A 27,987-nucleotide genomic window follows, 5' to 3' on the forward strand; every position below is an offset into this window, starting at 1 on the left:
CATAGAAGTATTAAATAATTATATTTCAATTATTAATGAAACAGTTTCTATATACTGCTTTCAATTATTTTTTATTAAGGGCTTCCAAAAACTGTAACAGATGCAGGAATAGATTGATGATGTCCAAGTAGAGGCTGATGGCAGCTAATACATACTCTTCAGGTGATAGTTTATGCATCAGGGAGTGTGTGTCATAGATGATGAATCCGCAGAAAAGAAGGGCTCCTACAGCAGCCAAGACCAACTCAATCGTCTCACTAAAAAAAAACAACTATAGGCAAGAGATTAAAGAAATATGTTGATAATTGAGAGTACTTAAGTTACCTCCTCTAATGATCTACTGCTACGTACATATGAGATTACTTCCAAAAGATCATGGAAGGATTTGTATTATTTTTTACTTCTATTTTTCCATGAACTTTTGGAAGTACCCTAGTATTTAATAATGGTGTACAACTTTTAATACAAACGTTAAAGCAGAAAAAGGCAAGGCAGGTCTAAACTTATTCTGTCAGATTGAAGAATGAATGGATGAACGAATAGATATCTTCCATTCAATTAAATTATCTGCTTGACTTTGAACAGTAGCATTCCAAGTATAAATGATTTAAAAATATATTTCTTTTTTCAAAATTAAAAGTGCTATTGGAGGGCCAAGCCTGTGGCGCACTCGGGAGAGTGCGGCGCTGGGAGCGCAGCAGCACTCCCGCCGCAGGTTCGGATCCTATATAGGGATGGCCGGTGCGCTCACTGGCTGAGCGCAGTGCGGCCGGTCTCAAAAAAAGGGCAAAAAAAAAAAAAAGTGCTATTGGAGGTTGTCTGTTATAAGTGAGGGCCTCTTTCTATGTAATTTAACTCATTTTTTCATTCATCTTTCAGTCAATACTAATGATTGACATAAGACCTTGATTTTTTTTTTTTTTTTTTTTTGTCTTTTTTTGTCTTTTTCCGTGTCTGGCAACGGATCGCAACCCTCAGTGTTGCCCCCGTACCAGACCGGGACCGGCAACGGGATCACAACCCTCGGTGTTGCTCCCGCGCCTCGCTCAGCCAGTGAGCGGGAACCGGTCCGTATGTGGGATCCGAACCCTCGGGCGGGAGCGCCGCTGCGCTTCCCAAGCGGCGCACTATCCAGTGCGCCACCGGGCCGGCCCAAGACCTTGATTTTTTAAAGAGATTATTCTATAATCATTCTATATTCAAATGTTCTTGATAATTATAACTAGGTGTCCTATCATAAGAGTATCTCTTACAGCTTTTTGAGGTTATTTATACTGACATGGATAGAACTATATTTCAATCAACTTACCCTCAAGAATCCTGACAAACACAGAATCCACAAAACAGCAAATAGCCTATAAAAACAAAATTTTAATAATTTAGAATATTGTTCCTTACAAAAAAGATGTACTTTCTATTTTATTCTTATGTATTATAGAATATAATTTATACAAATTTGCCACTGCTATAATTTTATGAGTTATCATGCAATTGTTATGCATATAAAGTACAATTACATGACAAAGGCCATCTAAGAAGTCAGTTTTTTGCTATCAAACATGGGAAGGCAGTCTTTTGTTATCAGACATGGGTAACTGCTGCTACAGGCCACAAGGAATAACAGAGGCCAAATTTATCCTTCCTCCTTAAACAAAATCACAAAATATATGAAACAACAGCCTTCAGACAAAGGACAGCAAGCAGCACAGGTCACTGATTCCTGTGAAAGGGAAATAAAGAAGGTGAGCTCTACAATTGCCCCAGCTGGAGAGAATTTCCAGGCCACAGTGCCGTGTAGGAATAGGAACCCGCAACAAAGCCCTGTGGTCTCCCTAAGTTGAGGAGACAAGAATTCAGGTCAGGGGCCAAAGTGGCTAGAATTTTTTTTAGGCAGAGTACAAGAGAGGAGAGAGCTATACGGAGATATGCACAGGGTTTCCCTAGAATGGTTAGCTGAATACTGCTTAATGCACACATGTGAGGAAGTGACCAAGGTTGGGGAAAGACACACCATAGAGAAGGTGATGGATATAATAGCATCCTGATATGATCACTGCACACAGTATGAATATACCCAAATATCATATTGTATTCCATGAATGTATATAATAATCATGGGTCAATTAAGAAAAATCAATTAAAAAGACAGAAATTAGAGAGTAGAATAGTGGTTACCAGTAGAATAGTGGTTACCAAAGGGAGCGGGGAGGAAGGACCAGGAAACAGTTGATAGACAGGTACAAAATTACATAGCTACAGTTAGATGATAGAAGGAATAAGTTCTGGTGCCCTAGAGTGACAATTGCTAATAATATTGTATTGTATATTTCAAGATAGCCAGAAAACAGGATCTTGAATGTTATAACCACAGAGAAGTGATACATGTTTAGGTGACAGATATGCTAACTATTCTGATTAGATCATTATACAATACATGCATGTACTGAAACAGTAAACTGTACTTCATAAACATATACAATGAAAAAATAATTTAAAAAAAAAATTTTTTTTTTTCCTTTTTTTTTTTTGTCTTTTTTCGTGACCGGCAACGGATCGCAACCCTCAGTGTTGTGCCCGTACCGGGACCGGGACCGGCAACGGGATTGCAACCCTCGGTGTTGCGCCCGCACCTCGCTCAGCCAGTGAGCGGCCGGTCTGTATGTGGGATCCGAACCCTCAGCGGGAGCACCGCTGCGCTCCCAAGCAGTGCACTGTAGCAGTGTGCCACCGGACCGGCCCTAAAAAATTTTTTTAAATTCAATATTCTTCAGCTAAAAAAAAAATTCAGACATTCAAAAGCTGAGACCAACAGACCAGCACTGTAAGAAATGCGAAAAAGAGGTCCTTTAGGCGAATGATATTAGATCAAAATTTAGATCTACATAAAGAAATGAAGAACAGCAGAAATGGTAAATATATTGCTTGACATATAAGACATCTATTTTTAAAATCCTTTTAGAAGAATTTAATTTTTTTTTTCCTTTTTGTCTTTTTTCGTGTCCGGCAATGGATCGCAACCCTCAGTGTCGCGCCCGTACTGGACCAGGACCGGCAACGGGATCGCAACCCTCGGTGTTGCTCCCACACCTCGCTCAGCCAGTGAGCGGGAACCGGTCTGTATGTGGGATCCGAACCCTCGGCGGGAGTGCCACCGCACTCCCAAGCGGCACACTGTAGCAGTGCGCCACCAGGCCGGCCCAGAAGAATTTAATTTTTAGAGCAAAAATAATAATGTATTGTGGGGTTTATAACATGCACTACTGAAGTTATGGCAAAAATAGCACAAAGGTAGGGAAGAGGAAATATAAGTATACTATACATGAAATGGTATATTACTGGAAGGTAGACTGTGATAATTTAAAGCCATATATGATAAAACATACAGCAACTTCTATTTTAAAGAGCTATAGCTAATTAGCCAATAAAAGAGATAAACCACCATATCAGTAATCACATTAAATACAAATGGTCTAAACATACCAATTAAAAGCAGAGATGGTCAGAATGGATTTTTTTTAAAAAAGATCCAACTATATGCTTCCTATAAGAAAACTATTTTAAATATAAAGACAAATAATAAGCTAAAAATAAAAAGATGGAAAAATATACCATGCTAACATAATCAAAAGAAAGCTCAGTGGCTGTATTAAAAACAAAGTAGATTTTAGGGCAAGGATACTACCAGAGATAAAAGATGTCGTTTCATGATAAAGGGGTCAATTCACCCAGAGGACATAACAATCCTATATGCTTTTGTATCTAAAAACAGAGCTTCAAATAACATGATGCAAAACTTACAGAACTTACAGGAGAAATGGACCAACTATATTTGTAGTTGGGCATTTCAACACCCCTCTCACACAAGTAGGCAGAAAATTAGTAAGGATACAGAATACTTGAACAATGCTATAAACCAACTTGACCTAATTGACTTTTTTTTTTAAGGATGAACGGTAAGGGGATCTTAACCCTTGTCTTGGTGTTGTTAGCACCACGCTCTCCCAAGTGAGCTAACCGGCCATCCCTGTATAGGGATCCAAACCCGTGGCCTCGGTGTTATCAGCACCACACTCTCCCAAGTGAGCCACGGGCTGGCCCAACCTAATTGACATTTATCAACTACTCCATACTCCATCCAACAGCAGCAAAATACACATTCTCTCTAATGCACAAAGAACATTTACCAAGATATAAAATAAATTTCAATAAATGCAAAAGGACTAAAATCATACAAAATATGTTCTCTAACAATAACATGATTAAATAAAAAAATATATGCAAGGGGTCTTCAAAAAGTTCATGGAAAGATTCATATTATCTTATAATTCTTCCACAAACTTTTTGAAGTACCCTCATTTATAGAATTACAATGCTATTTGGTGAATAGAGGGCATGGTGAGACTCCAGCTCTCAGTTGTCTCTCTCAAATGTTCACAAAATTTCCCAGGATACATGTGGCATATCTAAGCTAGAATGAACTATCATGCCACTTCACAATATAGATCCTTCAAGATTGAAAGGGAGTTGGGATTTGATTTTTCATTATTAAACCCTAGGGAAACTCTAAAGCTTCTGCACCAAGGGGTATGGGGACGGTGGTATTAGTAACTGCAAAGCATCTGGGATTTTACCATACTTGCAGGCTAATAAGTTAGCCTGGCACAGTTTCATGGATGCTAGGAGAGGCCATGAGACTCCTAGTTCTGAGACAAAGGATAGGTTATTACAGCAATAGCAGTATCCAGAGTATCAGCATTTTTATACTAGAGCCCAGTTCATACAGGGTGATGCTAAGAGGGCCAGATAACACCTACACATACAGTGGGTTGTGAAACGAGAAGAATCTTGAATTTAGGGAACTGAATCTTTTTACAGTTAAGAGTAAGCATGCTTGCCCTTTGCTGCAGAGGGAAGCACTATCTCTATCTTCTGAGGTTGTTCACTATAAAAACAACCTTGAAAAGATGGTCTGGAACAAAAGGCAATTAGTACAGCATTCACCAAACATTCAGAAACAAGAGATACATGAGAAATTGTCTCCCAAAAGGTGGTCAGACAGTTCTTATTGGCTTCTGTCAAGATATTAGAATAGGGCTGCCAGCGGTCTCTGGACATTAATTTACTCTATTATTTACTATAACTGGACATATAAAGATTCACCATTTAAGCCTGGTCAGGCACTATGGACGATAAACATTAAAATATACATCTTTTCTCTATTACAACATCCAAGTTGAAATCTGGCAAGCTTAGGCTCCCTGGTTAAGCAGCATGCCCTCCCCCAGGTATGCATACAATAAAAGGGTTATTTAGGTTCATTGGCTCCATTTGGTAAGTCTCCGGTAAGAACTTGAGCCTGAGTTTTCGGTTTATGACAATATTCTCTATTAATATATTAATAGGTAAAGATCTGAAAGTCATGTCCTGCAGATATTTTTCCTAAGTTGTTACTTCACTAGCACTACACTTTGACTTACATCTCATTAAATATTTAAACAGAGGAGAGCAAACTTCTGAGAATATAAATAAGATTAGATGAGAAATGCCATGGCTGACTTTGCATTCTGACTCCTCCACCTACAGGACTGACCAAAATAAATTCTATCCTCTTTTCCCTCAACAAAAAGCACAGAATAAGATTCTACAAACAGTAAACTGGCTCTTGGGGGGGGGGGGGGGGCCAAAAAAAAAAAAAACCCGGGGGGGGGGGGGGGGACACAACAATAAGCCCTGATTTGTAGCCCTTCCTAATTTCTGTGGTGTAAATACTTCCACTATGGCCTATTTTAAGCTTCCAAGAATTTAAAAACTGACTTTTAAGACTCCTCTTTCAAGTTGGTACAAGCTGGCTCTAACACACCATTACAAGTTGCCATAGTTATCACACGTAGTTGAGATTTAATTCCTTTTGTTGCAAAATCACTATAGGATAATAATGATGTTGCAAAAAATATTACAGCTATAAGCCAATATATGAAGCACTGCTACTACTACCTGCTACTACTGTACATTCATAAATTTAACAAATGTTTCTTGAGTCCCTACCGTATTCCATAAACAAGTCAGAATGAATAGTCTATAAATCGTTTTTTTTTTTAAATAAAAGATGACCGGTAAGGGGATCTTAACCCTTGACTTGGTGTTGTCAGCACCACGCTCTCCCAAGTGAGCTAACCGGCCATCCCTATGTAGGGGTCCAAACCCATGGCCTTGGTGTTATCAGCACCACACTCTCCCAAATGAGCTACGGCTGTCCCTAACCTACAAACCTTTTTGCAGAAAATCTTTTTGCTCTGTCTTTGCATCCCAGTTTGGCACTTAGTGTCCATACCATTTTGGCTTTCAGGCTTCACAATAATTAGTGACATTGAGTTTTGTTTAAAATGCCACTTGTAAGTGTCTAAATCTATGGCATACTGACCAAAATATAATTATTATTATGGTATCGCTAGAGAACCATTACATGGCAATATCCAGTAACTGATGGCAGTAAGTGCAATTCAGTGGAGAACTGGACTGTTTCCCAATAACAGTAGTGAAGTGTTGAAGAGTTTAAATAGGTATGCCATGATAAAGTTTGCATTTTAGAAATACAGACTTGTTGCTTTGTTGAGAACAGACTAAAAACTAGAGATACAGAGGACGGTTGTAATAATACAGATAAGAGACAATTTTGAAAGGCTTCTGCTTCTAGTATTACAGCAAACAAGGCTATTCAGATCAATTACCACCCCCACCTTCACCCCTAAAAACTAATAAAATGATGGATTAAAAAGAAAACAAAGAATAACTTCTTAAAAGCATCAAATAAGTGACAAGATAGAAGAAAACAACTATCAAGCCAAAATCTAGATAAAAGTGAAAATCCAAAGTAGTAATCGTGGTACTATAGCTGGATTTGCCCAAAGCTATATGAATTAGTCGTTTCTGTTGCTTCTAACATAAATACCTGAAACTGGGTGATTTGTTAAAAAAAAAAAAAAAAAAAACCTGAAATCTATTGCTTACAGTTTCAGAGGCTGGGAAGTCCAAAGTCCAGGGAACAAGTTTAGTGAGAGTCTTCTTTGGTTGTGACTTTATAGTAATGCAGGGGGGTCTCACATGGCAGAAAATGAAGGAGAGAGAAAAACTCTCACATGCTCTCCTTTTAAAGCCCTCAGAACCACACCCCTGACCACCATTATTAATCCATTCACTATGTCATGGTCCTACAATCTACTCACCTCTTCAAGGCCACACCTTTCAATTACCATAATAGGACTTCCCACCCTCTTAACACTGTCACAGTGGGGACCAAGCCTCCAACACATTTAACTTTTGGAGGGACACAATTCAATCCATAATACTCCACCCCTGACCCCCCAAAACTCATGTTCTTTTCAAATAAAAATACATTCATTTCATCCACATAGTCTTAACCTGTTTCAACTCAAAAAACCGAAGACTCAAAGTCACATCTGTGAAATCAAAACAAGTTATCTACTTCCAAGATACAATGGTGGGACAAGCATACAGTACATATTCCCATTCAAAAAGGGAGAAATAGGCCAAAAGAATGGAGTAATAAGTCTCAAACAAGTCTGAAACCCAGCAAGGCATGCGCTGAATCTTAAAGCTGGCAATCATGAACCTTGACTCCATGTTTGAGGTCCTCTGCCATGCTGGTGTGGGGATTAGGTCCCCAAGTCCTCAGGCACCTCCACTTTTACAGCTTTCCTGGTCTGAGGCCAGGCTTCAGCTCTCACAGTCTGGCGTTGTACACTGGTAGCTCCACAATTCTGGGGTCTCCACGGCGGTCCCACTCTCATGGCTCCATTAGGCATGGCCTTGGTGGAGATTTTCTGCTACAACTCTGACCCCACATTTCTGCTCGGCATTTCTCTAGTAAAGGCTCTAGGCAGTGACTCTGCCCCTGTGACAGATTTCTTCCTGGGCCCCCAGGCTTTTCCATACCTCCTTTGAAATCGGGGTAGAGGTTCCCAAGCCTTCACAGCTCTGGCATTCTGTGAGTGTGAAAACCTAACACCACATGGATGCCACTAAGGCTTCCAGCTTGTATCTTCCAAAGCTGCAGGTCCAGCTATACCTGGGGTCAATTTAGCCACAGCTGGAGTAGCCAAAGTAGCTGGGGTGCTGGTGCTGGAAGCAGCTTCCTGAGGTGGCACTGGACAGCAATCCTGTGGAAGGCACCTCGGGCCTGTTCCCCAAGGCCATTCCATCTCTCTAGGCCTCTGGGCCAGTAATGGAAAAGCTGGCCCCAGAGGATTCTACAATGCCTGCTGGGCCTTTTTCCCCTTATCTTGATAATACCTCTCTTTTGTGCTATTCTTCTTTAGCACCATTGTATTTTTCTCCTGAAAATGCTGCTTCTCTACCACATGGCCAGGCTGCAAATTTTCCAAATCTTTACACTCAGTTTTCCTTTAATTCTGGCTTTACGTCATGCCTTTACCACAACTCATAGTAGGCTGTTACAAGCAGCCATGCAGCTTCCTGAATGTGTGGCTTAGAAATTTCTTCCACCAAATACGCTGGTTCACAACTCTTAAGTTCCAACTTCCACAAAGTCCTAGGGCATGGACACAATGCAGCCAAGTTCCTTGCCAGTTCATAGCAGGGTGATCTTTGCCTAAGATTCCAAAAAGCTCCCTCTGAGATCTCTTACTGTCCAAATTTCTATCAGCATTCTGCTCACCACCATTTAACCAGTCTCTAAAAATTTCCAAAAATTCCCTGGTTTTCTTGTCTTCTACATTCCCACCAGCATCTAGGCTTTTTTTTAGCCTGCTCCTCCAAATTCTTCTAGCCTCTCCTCAACACCCAGTTCCAAAGCCATTTCCACATTTTCAAGTATTTGTTATAAGCAAGACCCCACTTCTCTGGTACCAATTTTCTGTATCAGTCCATTTCTGTTCCTTATAACAAAATACCTGGAACTGGGTGATTTGTAAGAAAACAAAATTTATTGCTTACAATTTTGGAGGCTGAGAAGTTCAAAGTCCAGGGAACATGTTTGGTGAGGGTTTTCCTTGGTGGTAGCTTTATAGCAATGCAGGGGTCTCACATGGCAGGAAATGGTGGAGCAGAGAGAGAAATCAACATGCTCTCCTTTTAAAGCCCGCAGAACCATGCCCCTGACCACCACTATTAATCCATTCTCTACAGCATGGTCCTACAATCTAATCACCTCTTCAAGGCCCCACCTTTCAATTACAATAATAAGATTTCCCACCCTCACTACAGTGGGGATTAAGCTTCTAATATATGAACTTTGGGGGACACAATTCAATCAATCCACAGCAGCACTATACAACCTTAATGATAAGGCAAATCATATAACACCTCTCTACCCCCACCCAGGGATTACAAGGAAAGTTAACAATGACTAAGCAAGGGTAAGGGGGGGGAAACATCCCTGAGAAATTGTCACCACAAGTTATTTCTTTGCAGATTTGTAGTCCAAATTTGTAACACCTAATGGTTGGGAAAATATCTTAAGCCATGCATTTAGTTTCAAGTAGACCCAGTCTAATAATACGCCCAGAAGCCAGGCAGCAGCAAACCCAAATACCCTATGGAAGAATGCACCTTTAACCTATGTGTCAAGAAATTCAACAAATAATTTTTCAAGGACAAATACACAGTGAAAAATAAACAAATACACAAGGAAATAAAATATCATAAGAATTATCAGAAACAGCAGACACAGAAAAAGATATACTTGGTCTGAGATCTACATATAATTATAATATCAGCTGTATCAATAAATGTAAATTTATGATGAAGAGGCTAAACTATCAGGGAAACTGTTTACCACAACAGGAGTTTGAGACACAATACCAGAATGGATGAGAGGAAGGGGAGCAGTTAGAGACCGGGATAGGAAGAAGCAGCAGAGCAAACCTTTCATCATATACAGAATACCACACAAATATGTATGAAACATCTCCCCAAAAAAGGAAATGAAAATGTTGCCTCTCCAAATCAGACACCATTCTGATAAAACTATTTAAGCAGCTTGCACAGTTGTCAGTGTTGGTTGACCAACTATATTTTATTCTAATAGTGATTTCTGGTAATCTGGATTACCAGAAAAGAAAGGGGAGATAAAAGAAAAGTTTCGCAAGGGTAGACTTTTGTCAGTATTTAGTGTTGTAACAGGAAAAAGAACAGAAAATGATTGCATGACAGTGTGCCAACAGGAAGCCATTGTGAGCTTAGAAAAGAGTTTATGCATTCTTACCAGATGAGGGCAACACAGTACCATTTTCCTAATATAAAATTTATTTGTTTGAAAAAGGATACAGGTTAATCTACATGGATCAAAAAGGTTTTAAAATTCATGCAGACATTTCCAACATCTGAGCCAATTACATTGCTCTTGCCATAAAGATATGGATGATCTTGGTAACATTTATGCTAAGACAAAAACTAAAATAATTTTAGTAAATTCCACACTATTCATGAGGCATACAAGCCTAGCCTCTCTGGAAAACTGATTCTTTTTAGCATACACTTCCTTTTTACTATAGAAGGGAAGCAAATGACTTAAAGCCACTTTCTATCTCTGTGTATGCTCTTGGCCCTAATATCCAGAGAGAAGACCTCTTACTACCCTCCATTTTAAAAGGCAGTACCCAAAACTAATGGTATATCACTTCTTTCAAAGCCATCTATCTTATCTATTCTATCCAAGAATATATAACTTACCCTGCTCCAAATTTGCTGAAATCTCTCTTAGATTGTAGAGTATAAACAGTCAAACCAAGAAATACTGCAGTAGTCAGTATAAAAGCTTGCAGAATAATATATACATCATAGAAGGTAACTGTAAAATCAAAACATTAAAATATGTATAAACATACTCAATATAAAACAGCTTTAACTGGCATTTAATAGAAATGTTTTATTTTCTCCTGTACAGTAGTAAAAACACCAATAAAAACAATTATAAAAAGATTCCTTATCCAGCTGTGAATATATCAGCATAGTAAAACCACATCCACAATGCAATAAATAGTTTCCAAAATATTCATTCATAGAAAATAACAGGGTCACATTATTATGAAGTTAATAAAATGATTAGAGAGATATTACACAGGTAGCCAGCTAGGAGTTTTAGGAATATTATGGAGTGATTCTTTTTTTTTTTCCTTTTTGTCTTTTCTCGTGACCAGCAACGGATCGCAACCCTCAGTGTCGCGCCCGTACCGGACCGGGACCGGCCACGGGATTGCAACCCTCGGTGTTGCGCCCGCACCTCGCTCAGCCAGTGAGCGGCTGGTCTGCATGTGGGATCCGAACCCTCAGCGGGAGCGCTACTGCGCTCCCAAGCGGCGCACTGTAGCAGTGCGCCACCGGGCCGGCCCTAGAGTGATTCTTACCCATCTCCGTCCCAGCTGCAGTTTATCACCATGTGTGGTGATTGTTTATTATAGCTTAAATATCAATAGGGATGATTCCAGGTCCTCTGGCTGGCAGTGAATAATTTCAGGACAGTAGCAGCAATTCTAGCAATCACCTCATTAATTGGACCCAGGTCATTAGTGCAATTCAAGCTACTGGGCAAGAAAAATAATGCGGCTATCTGGGGTTGCCTGCCATTTACCTACTCTGCATAGGACAGAAACCCACTACTAATTGCTTTATATCCAAATCTGCATTATCTTGGAGCACATTATTGTGTGGTTTACTGAGTATGTACCAAATTCTCTTCTGTTTTAGAATGATCATCCAGATTGACTATCACTAGTATAATATAACTACTTAACATTTTAACAGAATGCTAAATTACAACCTCTTTAAAGGAGGTTAAGTACTTTGAACCCAGAACCATTTAAGTAATTTTTAATTTTTTCAGAGATTAATTATCCAAGTTATTTCCATTCCTAAATGTTACATGATTGGAATTTCTTTAAGCCATTATAGGATTAGAAAGGTGAACACAGAAAAGACAAAACACGAAGTCAATTTTGTTTCTTGTCAGTAATTTCAGCACATGATTCGGTGGAAAAGATATTACAGTTAATGAGGAAAATAATGTTCTCATCTATGTATTTCTACCCTCAATTCCAAACTCCTGATATAAACCTCTCTCCTATGTTCCTTATATAAGGAGGGACTGGAGAGAAACAGATGGACTTGATAACAGTGATAGTAAGTAACATTAATAGATAATAACACTAATAATAAGTAAATATTAATAATACTTCCTTTCTATGTTGAAAAGTTTCAAAATCTTATTTATTTTAGTATGTATTACTATTTATTTACATGCTGATTCTTTTAGAAGTAGAGATAGATTACCAAAAAATATAGATTCAACAAAGCTGACGTAGAAAGTTTAAAAACAGTAATGATGAAATAGGAAGCGATAACAATATTAAACATAAGGATTAACAACCTGCTGTTATTAATAGTTAATTCTGAGCTGTTTAGTCCCCAAGGTTAACCATTTTGAAACAATCAGAATTTTTGTTAACTTATTGAAAGTTTTTACTTGAGGCATTACATAGGATACATCAAAGTAGTTATAACATATTTGGCCTTCAAACACATATTTAACAGGGAATACATAAACAATTACCACTGTTTCTTGTAGTACCATTTGGTAAAATATGAGGATATAACATTAAAGCACAGTCCAATGCAGGCAATTCTTAGAGGAGCTAAGCCCATTTGGTCAAAGTGCATGGCTCAAAACACATGTTTTCAGTTCTAAGATCCCTTTAAATTAGAGAAAAAAGTAGTTATGGTTGTCTTATTGATATAAATGGATAAATACAAATGAAATGCTGTCCATTCCTCTTGGTTTCCTTAAATTTTTCTACTTCCTCTAAGCTCAGCTGAACTATGTAAAGTATAACGATTTGACTTTTGCTTATATTTTAGGAATTCTTCATCCTATGCCACATTTTTGAAATACGACATTCTGTGCTTTAAACTTTAGCCCCTTTATCCCCCAAAGTTGTCTACATTAAAAAGTTTTGTAACATATAGAAGCACAATCATGGCTTACCAACAACGGCCACAGTTAGAGATTCCAACAGTGTCTAAGGAAAAATAAACTGAAATTAATTAATGCTTGTAAAATTTATAGTATCTCATGTACATTTTCTAATTTCTAGCAGTTCAATGGGATCCCATATGATCTCATTTTAGCTTCAGAATAGTCCAGTGAAGTATATGGTACAGTTATTTAGCCCATCATAATGCAAATAAGACCTCAATATATTGAGTGAGAATATTTACATTCAAATTATGATTCCATCACTCTTTAAGCTCTAATCAGACTTTTTATGTCTGTAACAGGAAGATTATAGTAATAATACAAAAAATTCTATTTTTCTCACTCTCTGTAATATAAATAAAAATGAAATTGCAGGCTAGCTGGTTAGCTCAGTTGGTTAGAACACAGCCTTATAACACCAGGGTCACAGGTTCTGGTCCCTATACCTGCTAGTTGCCAAAAAAAAAAAAAAAAAAAAATTGAAAGCATTTGGCCATTTTTTTTTTTTTTTTTTTTTTTTTTTTTTTTTTTTGATGACCGGTAAGGGGATCCAAACCCATGGCCTTGGTGTTATCAGCACCACACTCTCCCAAGTGAGCCACGGGCCGACCCTTCATGTGCACATTTCTAAATACCTCAAAATATCACACAAACAAACATAGGAAGAATAAAATATTTAGGTAGTATGCACTTTGGTGTGGCGGAGTCTTGAAACTGTCTCTCAATATTCATTCTCTCCTTCTCCCCTAGTAATAGAAGTTTTACATGGACACATGGCTGTTCAGATTAAACATTACATTTTTCAGTCTCCCTTGCAGGTAGGTCTGGCTATATGACTATATTCTAGCCAATTTAATGTGAGTAAGGAAGTGTACAATTTACAGATTGTGCTCTAATAGCAAAAGGCTTGCTCTTCCCTTTCTCCTCTTTTTTTTGTAACTGGATGCTATGTGGATATAATGGAGAACTACCTTATACCATACAACAGTTTAGGAATGCTTGAACCATAGCAGGAGCCTGAGCCCTTGACAACTTCACTAAATAGTCATTCAGATTTTTACATGCAAGGGAAATAAACTATCTTGTTTAAGCCATTGTTATTTTGTCATTGTTTAAGCCACGTCACAAGTAGCTGAACCCATATCCTAAATAAAAGATTTGGGGATATTAAGCCTTTTCCTCTAACCTCTCTTTCCCCTTAATTACATTATTTTTATTTTGTCTTACATGCTTACTCTAGTTAGAGTTTATCAACCGTCTGACAGACCATATCATAAAGGCAAAGCCAGAAGTAACAGCAGTAGCTGTACACTCATACTCCTAGAAGAAGCATTCCCTGTACCTCACCCTACCTGATATCAAGAAATCATCAGAAGAGCAAAGATGGTATTAAAAATTGTACATAGATGTGAAGGCAATGAAGCTGCTGCCAAGTTTTAATACTGTTCATATTGCCAGGGAAGTGACAGCAAAAGATGATAGAGGTATTTTTTCTGGGCAACATGATTATACTACATTCTTGATATTTGTGACATGATTTTGAGAAAGAAATCCTACCCAACACATAAGTATCTGAAGGAAACAAGACAGTATAAATGAGAGAAAGATAAGTCTAGGAAAATATAATGCCACCCCAAAATAATGTCCCCTTGAAAATGTATACATACACAGATACACACACCCCTACTAAAGCAAAGTAATACACCTCCTTTCTTATTTTGGTGGAAAAGGACCAAAAAACCAAGCGTCAAAAGTCTCTGAGTAAGATGAGGAAATGTATTTTACATACTCTCTATTTGTTAAAACACTTTTAGCTATGAGCACGATGAATAGATTTAGCAATAAGTAACCATCTTGCCTATAAGCATTTGGCTGATGTTTTTCTAGTGGAGCCTATTCCACTGGGCAAAAGTTGGCCTATACGCTCTTCCCACATAGAAATCACAGTCTTTCTGAAAGGAGGCTATCTGTAGATTTGAAGAGGAGTTCTACATAACCCCGTTTCTTTTCATACTTCCTCTTTCCCTCCCTCCTGGGATACAGCTGACCGAGCCAGAAGCTGGCATCTGACCCAAGGACTGGCAACCCAAATATTGGCTAACAATCTGCAATGTGACCTGTGCCAACAATTAGCTGTGACAATCAGATTCTTTATCATTCAGGAATCTGAACTCTGAATATGAAGCAATGGCAGGAGGAGCTAAAGCTAAAAGGTAAATGAACTATATGGGGGCCAACAATGGGTCATATAAAAATTAAAGAAAAGAGAAAACAATGTGTAAGGACAGTTGTGAGGTAGAGACAAGAAGTAATGGAACAAGGGAGAGAAGAAGACCACAAATTCTAGCCACTGAATTTTGTATAATAGAATCATTTCTATAACCTTCCTCTAGTTCCTCTTCTTGTGGCCTGGTAGGTTTGGGTTGGTGGATTCCCAAGCTCTGTCATTCTTAAAATAAACTCCTTGTTACCTAACATAACCTGGGTTAGCGGTGATAACCCTGCAAACAAAAGAGCTTAAGATTTAAGTGAATAATCTTTCCTATAAATAAAACTTCCAAAGTCATGAGCTTTTCTTTCCTCACATTAACACAAACTCATTATCAGAATTCATAAACTTATCTTCAGTTTAAAGTATTTTAATATGATCAATAGCTCTTTCACTCTTATTTGATCACAAATATTCTTAATATTAGTTTAGATGTTTTGAAGTACATTATTAAATCAGAACCCAAAGACATACTGGATATGAGAAGAGGCAAATAATTTTAAAAATACATAATTTGAGCCTTACCAACTCATTCTGGTCATATTCTGAGTTTTTATAGGTAGTAGTTTTGGTTTTAATTTTCATCAACATGATTTAAAGTTGGGTTCTCCCAACCATAATTTTGAAACAAGTTAGTAAAGCACATCATTTGAGCAAAATATTCCTTTGAAAGAACAGTGATAACATAAAAATAACACTGCAGAGTTAATCATAAAGAATTTGATTTAATTCTATGAAGTTAAGGCTACAATATAATTTTTTCCCAAGAAAATCAAGAATACTAAAGGTAGAAAGTATCACGGGGATTATCTATTTTAATATTTTTATTTTACGTATGAGAAAACTATGTACAGAAAGGCTAAATGCCTTTTCCAAATGTCACATACCCAGATAGTGGCAAAGCCAGATCCCCTGATTCCAATCTAGTATTTTTTCCACTACATTCTAATATTAGTAGAAAATCTGTTAAAACTGACAGTTAAAAATTCTAAAAGACTACAGAGTTACAAGTAATTTCCTAAAATATTCTAATATTTAAAAATTCATTAATTTTGTTCTGCCACTGTTATATGTGTATACTTGTTCAATTAAATAAGTATATTTAAAACTTAGAAATAAATGTTAAAGGAATAGACACTGTCAAAGTACTCACAAATCCAAAAAGCAGGTACAAATTAAGGGGATGCTTATGTCTGTTTAAAGTCAATGCAAAAATCAAACCCAATGATCCAACGGCAAACACCAAAATTAAGGCAGGACTGAAAGACATAATATTAAAAGTGTTTCAAGTTAAAAAAAAAAATAGTAAACAGCTTAAATAATACTACCCAATTTAATAAAATTATCTGTCTATTTTGTGTATTTAGGAAAAAAAATCTGGAATGATCCACACCAAACTATCAAAAGAAATTACTTTACATCTGGAAAATTTTAGGGGTGTTGGGGAGGAGCAGCAGGACAGAAAAGAGTCCAAAATGAATGGGGAAAGACTTTTCCTTTTTAGTTTATGAACTTCTATCATAGTTGAATAATGTCTATAATTAGTATACTACACTTGTAACTAAAATACAATAAATAAATTAAATAATAAACAAATCTCATACCTATTTTTTACAGTATTTACCATATGGCCATAATTTAAATTAAAGAATTTTACCCCAAATAGAAAACTAATAGTTCAAGACTCCACTTTGGTAAGGAGAAGGAGCATAGAAATTCTCTACTTCTATAAAAATATTCAACATTTTTCCTTTCCTTTAACATAAAGAAACTGTATTACTTTTAACTAAGGAAATAATCATGTGGGAGGTCAAATCTCTAATTAGGGATAAATCAAGTGAAGCTCTTTTGAAAACTTGGAGTGAAATTATCCTAGTCATGAACCAAAACTAAAATGAGCATATTTATTAAGTAGTCTTACTTTTCAAGCACTGTCATGCTTTGGTGATAGGGTATATAGTATAATAAAATAAAATAAATGAAGACTTTAAAAAAACTGTATGCAGTTAAAATTCTTAATACTATTATAGGATATGAGGGTTTAATCTGTAAGCTGAAAAGCTCAGAGGTAAATATCATGTTGTGGCACATTTTCCTTCATCAAAAACAAAACTAATCTGACTTATGAGTTAGATAATAAACCTTTTTCACACTTTAACCTCAAAAGTTAATAGAAAAAAATGAACTTAGTTTATAATAATATGCTCTTTTGATCATATGCAATGTCTGAGAATGATTCAGAATCATCTCATTACTTTACCTTTCATGTACAAATGTCCGAATAGACTCAAAGCATAAAAAAACTGCAGCAGTCACTGTAGTTAAGAGAACTTGCAGAAAAAGGATGCTGTAGACTTTTCTTAGAAAGGCTAGAAGAAAAAAAATTACATATGACTATTTTCTTAAGCATTTATAGGACAGCAAAGTCAAATTTCTCCTTAGAAAAATTAAGTCTTTACAAGCATTCTTTCTTAAATCTTAATCCAAGTAATGTAATCTGTAACTAAAACTAGAAGAAAAAGCTTCAAAGTAACTAAAAAATTGTGAAATATCTAATCCTCCAAAAAGCATGAGCTTTAAAAAAATTAAGCTAATGAGCCAGAATCTAAATCTTTTCATCAAAATAAAAAGAAAGTATTAAATGCCTATTTAATACACAGCAGCATAAACAAAGCAAAAGATCAAAAACAACATTTTTAAGTAATGATTCTATCTTGAATCTGAAAAGCAGAAATAGAAAACATATAGTTAGACATAAAATTTTTTTAAAAGCCTTAATTTCCACAGCAGTAAAACTGTTTCCCTAAAATGAAAATTCTCCTTAAAAGGCAAATTATATATAAACCCATATTTTATTTCTCATTTATAGTACCTCTGCTTCTAGTTTCTATACAATAGGAAATTCTAACTTTCAGAATATTTTATTATTGACATCCATAAATCAACCCCGAGGCCTAATGATTAAAAAATACTTATTATTAAAATCTTCTGATATATAGATGATATAAATACAATGAACCCCCAAGAACTCACTACCACCTTTAGAATTACAACATTAACAGTTCTCACCTTCTCTCATATACACACTAATACCCTCTCCCCTCACATCCTGAGCTAACTACTAATCATCCTTCAAGATTCAGCCTTTCTCAGTCCCCCTGTGTGAATTAATGTTCCTCCTTCACATTCTCAAGGAACCCTAAACATAACCCTAAATCACTTTATAATTGATAAGTCTATTCACCCTTCACCCCCATTAGACTATCAAGGCTAAAAGCTCCCTAATAATAGGGAGCAAATCTTATTTATTTCCATATGCCTAGCACCCAGCCTAGTGGATACCACAGAATAAACAATCATTAAATTTTAGTTGCTTCTAAATAAATTTATATTGAATTAATGAAGCGTGAATTTTGCTAGTCAGAGAAGAGAAAAAGTATTATTCTGAAACAGAATAATGGAGCCACTTAGAGCACTGTGCTTAGGCAGGCAAAAAAAAACCATGTTGAATGACTTTTACTATAAAAAAAAATGTGATGTTGTCTCTTGCCTATTTTGACCATGCTCATGTGGTAGATGGTCCTTTTGAAAAAATTTTTACTAAAGACCTGGCTTCCCAATGAAAGATGAAGTGCTCTGAAAGCATGTCAGCCACATATCAAGTAATAAATCAAAATCTTTTATAAGAATATGAGAATTTTCGTGAATACTAAAGATTTAATCCTCGAAATGCCCAAATATTAAATCTTAATCAATCTTTCCCTCTAAAGTATAGAATGAGCTTTTCCTAATGTCTTAAACAGATTTTACCGAACATATAATTTAAACAGTGACTCATAGTAACAGGAGTATCAGCTGTATTTTAGCCTAGAGATAAAGTGCTCATCCCCATGACAGACCTACAACTTACTTTCTTAAAAAGGCCCTAATGTCTGCATGCTTTGGGCGGTCATTTCCACCTTTCTCATAAAAAAAAAAGAATATATTACACCCACGGATAATGGTATTTGTGCTACCTTTCTGCAAATTTCATTATTAAACCAAGGGTCAAATCATCATTCCCCCAAGGGATTTTCTGGACTACAAAGAAAATCATATCCTTTACTTTTGATGCCCTATTATGAACCTCATGTAACTCAAACCCAATCTATATTATATACATTCTTAATTAAGCAGTGACAGATAATGTTAATCCTTACCATTTTATAGAACTGTTCTACAGTTCAAACAGTGTGTACGGAAAGAGCTAATGTTTATGTGTACGTGTGTGTGCATGCACAAGTGCATATGTAATAAAAGACTGGAATAATATACACAAAGATGTTAATAATGTTTTTTTCTGGGCAATATGACTAAGGATAATTTTCATGCTCAGTTCTCTGCTAATCTGTGCTGTTCAGATACCAATAAATATTTATTACTTTCATAATAGAAAAACATTTTAAAGATTCTTGTGCTAAGCATATAAATTCATCATAAAAAATTATCCTTATGTAGATATTCCAGACCAAAACTTTTTCTACACTCTTTAAAAATAGTACCTTAGATATATGACAAAATGCTTAATATCAGCAATCATTAGGGAAATGCAAATCAAAACCACAAGGAGATATCACCTCACCCCAGTTAGAATGGCTATTATCAAAAAGACAAAAAGTAACAAATGTTGGCCAGGATGTGGAAAAAGGGGAACTTACACACCGTGGAGTGTAAATTAGTACAGCAACTATGGAAAACAGGTGTGGAGGTTCCTCAAAAAATTAAAAGTAGAACTGCCACATGATCCAGCAATCTCACTACTGGATATATAGCCTAAGGAAGTGAAATCAATAAGTTGAAGAGATATCTGGATCCCTGTATTTACTGCATCACTATTCACGATAGCCAAGAGATGGAGTCAATCTAAGAATCCACCAGTGGATGAACGGATAAAGAAAATGTGGTATTTTCACAATGCATTACTACTTAGCTATGAAAAAGAATGAAATCCTGTCATTTGTGGCAACATGGATGAACCTGGAGAACATTACGTTAAGTGAAATAAGCCAGACACAGAAAGGCAAATATCACATGATCTCACTCATATGCAGAATCTAAAAAAGTTGATCCCATAGAAGTGAAGAGTGGAATAGTGGTTACCAGAGGCTAGGGAGGGGTGGGGTAGAGGGTATTTATTGCTCAACAGGTACAAAGTCACGGTTAGATAGTAAGAATAAGTCCTGGTGCTCTGTTACATAGTAAGGTGACTATAGATAATAATAATGTATTGCATATTTCAAGATAGCTAGAAAAGAGGATCGTGAATATTAACACCACAAAGAAATGATAAATGAATGCTACATAAATGATAAACGCTAACTACCCTGATTTGATTATACAACGTATACATATATTGAAACATCACCCTGTACCCCATAAACGTTTATAATTATTATGTTTCAATTATAAACTATTTTTTTCAAATGGTACCTTAAATCAAATCCCAGGCAAAAGCAACATTTGACACTCATTTTGAATAACTAAAAAGTAGCAAAGGACATGCATACACTGCTCACAGGAAAAAAAATAAAAGATTTGATTTGAAAAGAAAACTGCCAACAGCAACATCTTCTGATATTATTTTTTGAGTCCTGATTTCTCCCCTTCTATCTGACATCTCAAATTTAACATGGCCAAAACAAGAACACTTCATTTATATCCAAACTTGTTGTTCTCCCAGTCTTCTCATCAGTAACCAGCACTAACATCCTCCAAGCCAAAAACATGTTAAGTCATCTTTGATTACCCTCCCTTTTTCCAGTCTATCAGCTACTTGAGCTTTTATTGTAAAAAGTAGAACATATCCACTTCTTTTAGTCTCCTCTACAACCTCACTAGTGAAAGTCTGCATCATCTGTCACCTCTCATCATGATGTCTCATTGGAGTAGCCTTCTAATTGGTCTCTATGCTTTCACCCTTGTGCTACCTATCCATTCTCCACACAAACTGTCAGAGTGATCTTTTGGTAGGGTAAACCTTGGTTCCCTGCTTAAATACTTTTAATGGTTTTCCTTACACTCAGAATAAAATGGAAAAGCTTTTATAGGGCCTACAAGGCCCTACATGATATAGAACCTTTCCAATCTCATCTCACACAACTCTCCCTCCTCCTCACTATGCTTTGCCCACCTTTCTGTCCCTCAAACATGTCAAATTCTTCCTGCTTCTGGGCCTTTGCCCTTGCTATTTCCTCAGCCTAGAATGTCCTTATCCTTCTTTACATGAACTGGTGATTTAAAATGTGTCCACAATTCTTGCACACTCCCTTCAAGTGACTCCTAACAAAAAGAATGAGGCAGAAGTGGCAGCTGTATTATTTCTAACGCCAAAAGGCATTACAGCTTCCTCCTTGCTCTTAGATTACTTGCTCTAGAACAGTGTTTCTCAACCTTGTTTTCATTATTCCCCACCTAACGAGCCTTCTAGACATTTTTCTCTAATAACTCTCCCAATAAAATTTTAATGCCACAAATATATTATATGCCTGTTTATGTACCACGGACCTTTGGAAGGCTATAAACCATTGTAAAATATAAGATTTTTTGCCCTTCACCCTTCTGGGGACAATTTTGCCCCATTGAGAATGCATGCTCTAGGGGAAGCCAGCTGCTATGTTGTGAGGAAACTCAAGTATCCCTGTGGAAAAACCCATGTGATAGGAAAGTGAGGTCTCCTGCCAACAGCTAGTTAGAAACCAAGGGCTGTTGTTAACAGTCATGTGAGGGAGCCTTCCTAGAAGTATATCCTTCAGCACCAGTCAAGCCTCCAGATGACCAGCACTAGCTAATATCTTGACTACAACCTAAGACAAACACTGAATGGCCCAGATTCCTAACCCTCAGAAACTGAGACAATAAACATTTATTCTTTAAAGCCATTAAGTTTGTGTTTGTGGGGAGCACCGAGGGCCTCTGCCATGCCCCCCTGCCCTCCACAACCAGGCCAGCAAAGGAGCTGGCCCTTCCACCTCCACCTCCGTTTCCCTACCCCCCCCACCTGCCCCTCCCACTGTTATGTATTATTTTACATCTTTGAATGTAAAATAATACTAATAATAATCAATAAATTTTTTAAAAAATTTGTGGTGATTTGTTACACAAATAGAGAATTTAATACATATTTTGGTTCCTGAAAATGTGGTGCTGCCTTACCAAACACTTAAAATATGGGCAAGGCTTTGGAATCAGGCAAAATATAGAAGCTGGCAGGTCTCTGAGGTAAAGGCTAAAAGAGCCTTTAAACAATTATTTGTGGAAGAACGATGCTTTTGAGGAGGCTGTTGGTGAGGGCTTAAAGGTAAGTGAGGAAAATTTGTGGAAACTGGAGGAAAGAGAATCCTTGTAATGTACTGACAAAAAAACTGAACTGTTACCTGTGGTAACACAGAAAGTGGAAAATGTGTCTTATGAAGTGGGCGATCATAAGTAAGAAGATTTCTAGACAGAGTGTTGAAGGTGCCTCTGGCTTCTTGCTGCTTATACTGAAATACAAAAGGAGAGATAACTAAAGGAAGGACTATAAAACAAAAAGATGTAACTGAGAATTGTAAAATTCTTTAAGACCTCACAAATAACCAAAATTGTGTCTCATTAAAACAGGGCTTCTGAGAATCTTAAGGAAGCTGTCACTCAGCCATCTCAGCCAAAGTTCATGCTAAGACATTTTTGTGTATGGCTTTTATGCAATGGACTGAAGCCCAATAAGAATCACAGGAAACCTACAAAGTTTTTTGGAAAATTCTATTGGCAAAAATATCACCTCAGTATGCCTGCCCCATCACTGGAGGTGGGGTACAGGAGTACAGATGATTTGTCTTTTTAGTTTAAAAGTCTTTGAAAGGAGCTATCCTTAAGAAACTACACCCAAGGATCTTCATCCACACCTGGATTTAATTTAGATGATGAAATTCTAGACTTAGAGATGATGCTATAATGGGATAAGACTTTTGGGGGATCTTGATTTGCATGCGGAAGAAAAAGAAATAATTTGTGGCCAGAGGGAAGACTGGTGGTTTAAAAATATGCCTACAAATTATTTGACACTACCTTCAAAAGGTGAAGCCTAAATCCCTTACCCTTGAATGTTGACTGCACTTATTGACCTGTTTCTAATGAATAGAATAAGGAAGACATGATGGTATATGTGGTTTCCGTGACTAGGTCATAAAAAGGCACTGAAGCTTCCTTCTTGCTTTCTCATGCACTGCTTGCTCTGGGGGAAGCCAGCTGTCACGCCATGAAGACACTCAAGCAACCCTATGAAGAGTCCATGTGGCAAGGAACTGAGGCCTCTTGTCAACAGCCACGTAAACTAGTTTAATTAGCATGGTAAAAAGTGCTCAAGGTAGAGACTGCATTCAGAAATTCATTCTCACGTCATTTTTCTATAGCTTCATGATTTATTGTTTTCCACCAACAAGTCCTGACATTTTAGACATATAATATTCCAAAACTATCTTTCAGAAAATGTACACTTTACAATCAGCTAAAATGCTTTTCTAAATTGAAGCAATTTTGTTTAGCCTTTTAATTAGGAAAGGACCAGAGACAGAGTGAATGATCTTTAATTTAATTTTAATTTAATATAGATGCAGTCAGCTTAGTTACCAGCCCAGTTACCAGGAATCCTAAATAAAATGTTCCTACATAATTTAAATATTCAAAAATGAACAAACGTTTACTGAGTATCTGGTACTGCAATCAGCAGCACTGTTATAGTCATGTAGGTACACAGAAGTAGATCAAGTATAAGAATAATTATTTTTTGAAAAACAGTCTACATATGCAGATAGGTAGAAAAATCATTCATCCAGGGATTCTGAAACCTGGTTTCTAATCCCGGCCTCACTGCAAAGAACTATGTTATTTTAGAAAAGCATTTTGAAACTTAACTTCCCTATAAGACATAGGCATGTATTGTTTTAGGGATGGTAATTCCAGGGAAAACAACAATACAGTTGTTATGAACTTTTTTTTTTTTTTTTGCATAATACCAAAATACCAGGATTAGTGCTTCTAGGATAGATTAGAGAAGCTTCAGTGTTTAAAATAAGCTAATTTCTTGACCCTTAAAACAACCTGGTATAGTTGGAAGAGCAACAGTTATGTCTATTTTACAGATAAGGAATCTAAGGATCAGAAAGGCAAAGTGACCTGCCTCTCTCTATATTATTGTCAACCAGGACTGTGTTTAATTTTCGGACCCTCAAATCATGGTTCTTTCTACTACACCATACTATTTCTCAGCATCACTAAAAAAGGCCATTCTTCTCACTTCATTGACATGTCATTCCCACCCTTCCATGCCTAATCACAAATTCCTTTTCCCCCACCCATACCCCCACCCCCATCCCATGAATTCCCTTCATATATCCAAACCCAGCCCTCCACTGAGATTCTACTTCCTCTTGAATCTTTCCAAGATTAGTCCAGTTCACAAACTCTTGCTTCCTTCTCCAAAGTCCCTCCAAACATAGCACTTTAGAATTTAATTAAGCTGCTATGACAAATTAGTTTGGCTACTGGCCAACCTAACCAATGCCTTTAGAACAGTTACCATGACTTGCAAAACTTTTATTTACCTCTTTACATGCAGTAAAAATGGGTTGTTCAAAAAACATATTTTATTTATTAAATGTATATTAATGATTCAAATGTTTCCATAAAGGCAGTACCTTGACTTGCCAAGGCCTCACTAATGAATGCCTTCTATTCACACACCTGACACCATCTCTACAGAAATTTAATTTCCTTGCAATGGCTGCCATTTTCTATCCCTGTCCTGCCCTGAAGTAACTCATTCTCTCCTCCTTTCTGGGACCAGCAAGAACCCTCGTTCTCCCTCTCAGTTAGGGAGTTCTCACTCACTCCTAGTACCTGCAGTACCAGTTAATACTTAATGTATCACACTGTAACTGTCCATTTTACTTGGTTAAAGCTTAGCTTTCACCAATCCTCCTCAAACCATTAAAACAACTGAAGAGAAGGGAACACTTCAAACTCATTCTGTGAGGCCAGCATTACCCTGATACCAAAATCAAAGGCACTATGAGAAAACTACAGAGCAAGATCCTTGATGAATAATAATGTAAAATTCCACAACAAAATGCTAGCAAACAGAACTTTAAAAGGATTATACATCATGATCAAGTGAGATTTATTCCTGGAATACAAGGATGGCTCAATATATGGAAATCAATTGATGTAATATACCACATTTACAGAATGATGGGGGAGTGGAGGGAGAGAAACATGATCATCTCGATTGATGCAGAAAAGGTATCTGGCAAAATTCCACAACCATACATGATAAAAACACTCAATAAACAAGGAACTGAAAGAAACTACCTCAACATAATAAAAGCAATATATGAAAAGCCCAAGCTAACATCATACTGAATGGTGAAAAACTGAAAGCCTTTCCTCTAAGATCAGGAATAAGACAAGAATGCCTGCTTTTGCAACTTCTAGTCAGCATAGTACTAGAAGTCCTAGCCAAACCAATTGGGCAAGAAAAAGAAATAATAGTCATCCAAACTGAAATTATCTCTGTTCCCAGACAACATAATATTACATGTAGAAAACCCTAAAGAAAAACTGTTAGAACTAATAAATACAGTAAAGTTGTAAGATACAAAATTAACATGCACAAATCAGTTGCACTCTTATATACTAACAGTGAACAAGCTGAAAAGGAAGTGAAGGAAACAGTTCCACTAACAACAGCATCAAAAAAAATAAAATACTTAGGAATAAACCTAACCAAGAAGGCAAACTTGAAAACTACAAAACACTGAGGAAAAAAATTAAAGACACAAATAAATGGAAAGACATCCCTTGTTCATAGACTGGAAAACTTAATGTTAAGGTTTTTCTACTACCCAAAGAGATCTACAGATTTAATTCAATTCCCATCAAAATCCCAATGGTATTTTTTGCAGAAATAGAAAATTCATCCTAAAATTCATGGTGAAGATGTGGAGAAATTTGAACCCTTGTGCATTGCTGGTGAGAATGTAAAATGGTGCAGCCACTATGGAAAACAGTATGGCAGTCCCTTAAAAAAATTAAAAATAGAATTACCATATAATCAGTAGTTCTACTTCTGGATATATATTCAAAAGAATTAAAGCAGGGTCTTGAAGAGATATCTGCACATCTATATTCATAACAGCATTATTCACAATAGCCAAGAGGTAGAAGCAATGCATATGTCAATAAACAGAAGAATGAGTAAGTAAAATTTACTATATACATACAATGTAATATTATTCAGCTTTAAAAAGGAAGAAAATTCTGACACATGCTGCAACATGGATGTGCCCTGAAGATGTCATGCTAACTGAAATAAGTCAGTCACAAAAACACACTGTATGACTCCACTTATATGAGGCATCTAGAGTAGTCAAGTTCACAGAAACAAAACAGCGGTGACTAAAGGGGCTGGGGGTAGGAGAAAATGCGGAGTTGTTTAATGCATACAGTGTTTCACGTTTGGAAGATGAAAAAGTTCTGGAGATTGGATGCACAACAATGCGAATATACTTAACACTACGGAACAGTACACTTAAAAATGATTAAGACAGTAAATTTCACGTTACATGTATTTTACAATTAAAATTGATTTTAAAAAACCTGAGCTCACTTCCAAAATAATCTCAAATTTTAACTCCAGAAATACAGATGCTAGGCCTCAAGATTTTTAGTGCATCAGAACTAGCTTCATAATTCCTTTTCCAGAACGAGTTTCGTCTGCCCAAATAGGCTGAAAACCTGGGGCAGCTTCTGTGATCAAATGGCTGAACTAACGTGGACAATGAATTCCACTGACGTAAAGCTGGGCATTGTAAACTCAAAAGAATTTCTGCCCACTGTTTATTGCATAATACTTAAAACTAACACAATATTCTGACTGACTTATGATGCTTCCGTTTCCAGCAACTTCCTCAATAACGTTGAGTTCCAGGCCCTGAAGAGAGAAAACGGAACAAGACAGACAGCATCTATGTTCTTGCAGCGTTTACAAAACAGCACGGGAGACAGACGAATAACATAACTCGCGCACGCCCCATAAAGCAAAAACACCCAGCACGTAACTCCATTCGGGGGTAAGCGACAATGGTCACACAATAAACGTATTTTCGCCAAAAAAGTAACTTCTCATTTCTTTTCATTTAAAAACGCTAAACTAAGGCCGCTGAGGTTTTCGCCTGTCCCCAGCACACGGAAGGCTCCCGCTGAGCCCCGGGAGCTCGCGCTAGGGGAGCACTGCGCCCCTCGGGTGCGCCCCCCTCCATGCGGCTCCGGAGAGGCGAGGATCCCCGAGGGCAGGGAGGGCAGGACTGGCTAAGTCAGAGCAGGGGCGGGCAGGGGCGAGCTTTGCCTCTGAATCCCAGAAAATGGGCGCGGCCCTCAGAAGCCGGAACTCCGCCGCCAGAGGTCGAGCGCGCAGCAGGACGGACGAAGGGCGGCCGGCAAAGACTGAGGGAGGGGGCGACGTACCCATTCGGATGTGCACGCTGGCAGAGGCCACGCAGCTGCCATAGTTGAAGTCATCCTCGATCGAAGAGCGAGGGTAGCGAGGGTCAGAGACGGCCATGTCGGCGCTAGAACCACTGCCCTCGGAGGACTCCACCGACCACAAAGGCCTTCCACCCACTTCCGCGATGAT

General features: G+C 37.3%; 1 protein-coding gene across 1 annotated transcript; it reads right to left on the reverse strand.

Moving 5' to 3' along the window:
* Window positions 1–52: 52 nt before the first annotated feature.
* On the reverse strand, window positions 53–27,987 carry TMBIM4 (transmembrane BAX inhibitor motif containing 4). Its single transcript, XM_008567830.1, has 7 exons — window positions 27,819–27,987; window positions 17,539–17,647; window positions 16,432–16,537; window positions 13,019–13,052; window positions 10,711–10,828; window positions 1,310–1,355; window positions 53–271 (listed from the first exon to the last, which is right to left on the reverse strand). Exons 1-7 carry the CDS (start codon window positions 27,913–27,915, stop codon window positions 65–67), a joined length of 717 nt encoding a protein of 238 aa, XP_008566052.1. The 5' UTR covers window positions 27,916–27,987; the 3' UTR covers window positions 53–64.

The sequence above is a fragment of the Galeopterus variegatus genome, unplaced genomic scaffold, assembly GCF_000696425.1.
Source record: "Galeopterus variegatus unplaced genomic scaffold, G_variegatus-3.0.2 Scaffold349, whole genome shotgun sequence".
NCBI classification, from domain to species: Eukaryota; Metazoa; Chordata; class Mammalia; order Dermoptera; family Cynocephalidae; genus Galeopterus; species Galeopterus variegatus.